Here is a 6,000-nt window from a genome sequence, read left to right as displayed (position 1 = left end):
AAAATAAAATAAAAGTAAATAACTTGCAAATTCAAATTCTTATTTTGTATTGGATTGGATACAAACTCCCGTATCCAATCAAATACAAAATAATTTCGACAGAATTTTTCAGTATTTTCGACTGAACGATGAAAATGTTAAATCTAACAAGGCAATTGTATAAGAGGGGTTTCTGAGAAGTTCCTGGCTTTGCCCCCTTCCAGATTAAATAGAAAAACGAGTGTGATGGCATATGACAGCCTAATATCTTGGTATGTAACTGTGAAAATATCAAGTATTTGCAATTCTTAAAGCTGTTTTTTCTTTTAGTGAGAAGCTGTGATGGCAGAGGTACAAGCAAGTTTCACGTCGTTGGAGTTTCAGGCCGTCATGAAGTTTTTGTTTCTCCAGGGAAAGTCCACAAAGGACATTTACACTGAGATGTCACAAACACTGGGGGAGAAGTGTCCTTCCTTTTCCTGGGGAAACAAAAACTTCATGACGGCCCGTAACTCCAACAATGTAAAACTTGCTTGTGCCTCTGCCATCACAGCTTCCCACTAAAAGAAAAAAACAGCTTTAAGAATCGCAAAGACCTAATATTTGCACAGTTACATACTAAGATTTTAGGCTCTCATATGCTCCCACACTAGTTTTTCTATTTCATCTGAAAGGGGGGCAAGGCCAGGAACTTTTTAGCACCTCCTCATATATTTACAATTTTTTGGGCAGAATACTTATTATTAATTTATCTTTAGTCAATTTGGAAACAGCTGTTTTGAAAGCAAAAGCACCTTTTATGCTTCTAATAATGTTTCAGTTTGATAAAATGATGAAAATGATTTATTGAATATCAAACAAGTGGATGGTATATCCAAAATGTTCTAGTCCAATTGAAGGATCGATTTAGGTTTTTTGCACTATTGATTGAAAATACCATCAAGAGAAAATGGCATGGTGTATGTCTAGTATAGATTTATTTAGTTATCTGCCACACAGGCAGAGCCTTGTTTTAATTGAGTCAGCCAATTTTCAGCCCTATCATAGAGTATTGTAATCCAGGAACAGGAGACCATATGGCAATATGTTGTGTTAAAGCGTACCTAAACTCAGAAATTTCACCTTGCATATAAGGGTAGACAACCTTTTTATGTTAAGGAAAATTCTGTTTTTTTCCCCACTGTTTCGTGGGGGGGAAAAAAAATTCCGATCCCATGCATTTGCAGTGGGATCGGCATGTTTTTTTTTCCAACCTATGTCACCCGATCTTGCGCCTGGGTTGGGTCACACAGGAAGAAGAACCCGGAAGAAGAGACCAAGATGGCGGCCCCCGCCTTGCAGATGGATGCCGGGACGATGCGGGATGGGGACCTCTTTAATAAGTTTTTTTTCTTCAAGCTTATTATTTTGCATGTTTAATTAGATAAAAGACGCCCTTAACTGTGCCCCGAAAGAAGTTAGGAAGATTGCAAAGGACTAGTTACTAGTATTGTCTGTGGTCTTTCTACATTTGTTTCCTTTCCACAATCATTGGCATTACCATGCTTTGTTCTACACTGTATTTGTGTAAGCAGCCATTGTTTGGCATGTCAGAGCCATCATTAAGGAGAGCAGTGACTAGCACAATTGTGACATCTCAAGGCTTTGTACACACATTGGATGATTTTTGCCTGATATGAACAGAATGGAACCAAAGAATGCTGTGTACAGCTCTTATTCATTGCAGCGTTGCTGGAAACATCTACAAAAGATAATTTCCAGCAACATGAATTTGTGTACATGCCTTTAGCGTAGCTGGACTGATCTCAAGTTCTAATTGGGTTCTTTCTTCTACCCAGAAGCACTATCAAGAGTTTTTAAACCAGATCAGTGTTACACTAACTAAAGGTTAAACAAAAAAAAATACTTACATCAATAGTGGTTCTCAAAACTATAAGGTGTATCTTAACCCTTATAAAGAAATTTCAGCTTTTCAATCCTTAGGTTTAGTTACTAGTGTTGGCTTTCTTTTTTAAGGCTTTTTTTCCTGGTAATCCTGCCAGTAGGTGACAACGTTCACTTATATGTTAAGGATCAGCATTGTTACCATACAAAATATCAGTGGTACAAAACACTTCTCTATTCTTTACCTCTGTAACGTAGAGGATTATTTCTGTAGGCCAAAGAGGCAACTGGTTGGAGCTGATAACACTGCTTGTGATTTCAGTTCAGTATAGGCAGAGGAAATTGCAAGCTCAATGGATTTCTGGTATGATCACAAGATATTTTTCTGTGTTTGCATCTTTTTTTCAAGAGACAATACAGGGTGAAATATGAGTGAATGACGAATTATGATATTGAACTATATGAACACACATTAAAAGATGGTTTGCATTTTGTTTTTGCAGGGCTTTATTTGTGGCTTCTCCATATACACCGGAGCTGCCTCACGCTTAATCTCTGGTTATGACAGCTACGGAAATATTTGTGGACAGAAGAATGCTAAGTTAGAAGGCTTTGAGAACAGTGGTTTAGACCACACCAATCGAAAGTAAGTGAAATGTATTTGAAGCCATATGTATATTTTTTAAACTATAGGCCAGATATATATTTCTACATTGTATTTGTAAGAATTTGGCAGTTATTTGCCTCTTTGTTTTAGTCAGGGATAGAACATCAGTGACATACCCTAGCAAATTAACAAAGTGCCAAAGTGTTTTTTGTTTATACAGTGAAGCCCAATTCCAGCCAAAACCTTGTGTGGAAATGTAGCATTTTTTGTACATTACCAGGATAATAGGGCACTGTGTTGGTGCTTGGTATTCTTTTATTATCTCAGTAAGAAAAAAATTGTTTTGTTTTGTTTTGTTGTGAATCCGGTTTTGTTTTAATTTTACTTGTCCCTTTAAATCCCCCATGACATTGAATAAGCTAAAGGTAATGTATTGACAGCTTCTGGGGTTAAACTCCCCAGGTGGGCAATGGCATCTTAAGTTTTAAAGCATTAATGACCTAGGTCTAAGCTTGATATATTCAATCCAGGGGGACCAGATCTCCAGAAATTCAGCATGTTTGCCTAAGGCTATTAATGTGATTTTTTCCATTGATCGTGATACTTTTGAACCTGTGGAGTACCATAGAAAAACTATGGAGGAATTTAAAGATAAGCCAATCAACTTTTTTTTATTAAACTTTTTTTTTTTTTTTTTTTTTTTTATTAAACTTACAAAACAAAATACAAAATATACAAACCATAATATTCAAGCAGTACAATGTGCAAACCAATCAACTTTTGAACAGTTTTGGGGATCTGGTTTATTTAAGTTCAACATGTAGTACAGTCAGGACTCCTGTATAGATGGGTATATGATCCATATTTTCACTGCCTTGGGACCACCAAGGATAACCAAATGTGGACCATGTCACTCTCCTGTGCACAATTTGGGGATTATCCAGGGACAAACTTGGCAATTCTAAGTGGAGTGAGGTACTAAGGAAAAAAAACTTTGTAGGATTTTTCGAAACCTGGGATGTTAGGAGGTACCTCGCAGTGGCAGCTCAAATCTTTTCACAGTTGAAATCCTCTAAGGATACCCTCAACTCCCATTCCCAACTCCTCATATAGGCCATTTTAAAAAACTCTTTGAGTTAAGCAAGGACAACTGTCCCAGTGCCCTTGGATCCCTAAATCACTTCTAATGTACCTTATAGCTTCACCTTACTTACACACTTTGTGGTTTTAGATCTATGTGTAGTTTTAAAGAGAAAGTAAACACAAAAAAGCACAAAGTCACTGTGCAAATGTGCCAGTTACCGCAAAAGCTCACACACATCTACATCAAGTTTAGTTTAACTTAAATGGCATTGCTGTCTTCTTCTGTCAATAGAATATTGCTGCATTACAATCAATCAAAATAGTATTTATGATTTTACAGTTAGGTAGAACCTTGTGATGATTACTGAATTTTTTTTTTTTTTTGTAATTTAGGTATGTATTCTTTCTGGATCCTTGTAACCTGGACTTGATAAACAGAAAAATAAAATCTGTAGCATTGTGTGTTTCCCAGTGCCCGCATGAAGAGCTTAAAACTTTGTCAGATATTCAGAAATTTGCTGAAAACAATGGTAGGTTTTGAAGACTTTGGTGTTTTTCATTGAAAACTGGTATCAAAACCTTTTTATGTACACAGTTTAGGGTGTGGTTGGATAAAGCCAAACTCTTGGCTGCCTCCTGTCACCCAAATTTAGTTTTGATGGTCTTCAATAGAATTTTCATTTAAAAAAATGACAGAGATTTCTATAAAGTAAGGTAATTCCTTTATTAAACCAAAGCATGAATTTAAAAAGCTGCACTATGTTTATACCCTGTGAAAATGTTTACCTGGAAGAATAGCAGGTGAGTCTTCCCAGTGGGTGCAAAGACAGCTTCAAAAATCTAGCAGAAATTCTAACACATCCAGAAATACTTTATTTTCCCTTGACATGCAAATATCATGGATCTTACATGTCTAGATTCCACCAGGGTCACATTCAGTGCCAGCCAAAAGAATTTAGCTGTGTACAGCAGGAGCCAATACCAAAATCAAAAGCACATATTCTTAAATGTCAATTTTTTCCAAATTGAAAACTGAGATTGGCAATTTGTCTTTTATGTGTAGAAATGGAAAATATTTAAATCCGTATAGGCTGATAAAACCTGTTACTGATATAACAGAAAGGTAAACGTTAGGTTTCATTACTGCAAAAATTGGTATTAAGGTGTCTCTGTCAAGTTATCCTCCATGAGGCGTTCATCCATCTGTAGCCAACCAATAGCCACTTTGATTTGTTTTTTAACAATCCTTTTCTTTTTTTTTTTGCTGTTGGCTGTTTCATTAGCTTGTATCTCTAAAGCAATAAAACATGTAGGGTGCAGCTCCTTGAACACATAAAATACAGCAAGGACTCCTTTATGACCGACTGACAACAGAGATGAATACATAAATTCCTTTATTACTGCCGAAGATGTAAATCCTGATGGAGAGATACTTAAAAATAACAGTCATGGGAATAATTGACCTCTGGAGCCTTTCTGGTGCTTACAAGTATAGAAGTCTTTCCTCAGTTTCACTTTATTCAAGAGAAAATGTGGAAATGGTTTTCCAATGCTAAATATTTTAACAATTAGCATTTTAATACATTTTACAAAATCCACTAAAAAAAAAAAATCTTCCTAAATGCATAACAGCCCTAATGGCCACTACAAACCCTATAGTAAAAAAAAATCAGTGACTCAGATGCTAAAACCTGAGTGCAGAATTTGTATGAACTAGGGGCCAATCAAGACTTTAGAAAGTTTAGATTTTAAGGTAACGAAAGCAAATATTTCTTGCAAAAAGTTTTATGTAGACTTCTAGGGTGTGTGCATGAACATAGGTAGACACACAGTTAGGTCTATAAATATTTGGACAGACAACTTTTTTCTAATTTTGGTTCTGTACATTACCACAATTAATTTTAAATTAAACAACTCAGATTGCAGTTGAACTGCAGACTTTTAGCTTTAATTCAGTGGATTGAACAAAAAGATTGCATAACAATGTGGGAAAATAAATACTTTTTTTTAACACAATGACTTCATTTCAGGGGCTCAAAAGTAATTGGACAAATTCAGAAGCTGAAAATATAATGTTCAGTTCTAATACTTGTTTGAAAACCCTTTGCTGGCAATGACAGCCTGTAGTCTTGAACTCATAGACATCAGCAGATGCTGGGTTTCCTTCTTTTTACTGGTCTGCCAGGCCTTTCAGTTGTTGGCCTTTCTGTCTGAAGTTTAGTCTTCAACAAGTGAAATGCATGCTCCATTGGGTTAAGATCAGGTGAACTGACTTGTTCATTCAAGAATATTCCACTTTTTTGCTTTAATAAACTCCTGGGTTGCTTTGGCTGTATGATTTGGGTCATTGTCCATCTGTATTATGAAACGCCTCCCAATCAATGTGACTGCATTTAGCTGGATTTGATCAGACCGTATGTCTCTGAACACCTCAGAATTCATTTGGC

The 6,000-nt window shown here is 36.0% G+C and overlaps 1 protein-coding gene across 1 annotated transcript in view; it reads left to right on the top strand.

The window, feature by feature from the left end:
* SLC44A1 (solute carrier family 44 member 1) overlaps positions 1-6,000 on the top strand; it is a 67,011-nt gene that overhangs the window by 24,977 nt on the left and 36,034 nt on the right. Inside the window, exons 3-4 of the mRNA XM_072404358.1 lie at positions 2,367-2,509; positions 3,947-4,083. Coding sequence (XP_072260459.1) covers positions 2,367-2,509; positions 3,947-4,083 — 280 coding nt within the window. The remainder of the gene's footprint in view (positions 1-2,366; positions 2,510-3,946; positions 4,084-6,000) is intronic.

This window comes from Pyxicephalus adspersus, chromosome 3, assembly GCF_032062135.1.
Source record: "Pyxicephalus adspersus chromosome 3, UCB_Pads_2.0, whole genome shotgun sequence".
Lineage (NCBI taxonomy): Eukaryota > Metazoa > Chordata > Amphibia > Anura > Pyxicephalidae > Pyxicephalus > Pyxicephalus adspersus.
Note: the sequence above shows the minus strand (reverse complement) of the source record. Positions and strands in the feature narration are given on the sequence as shown.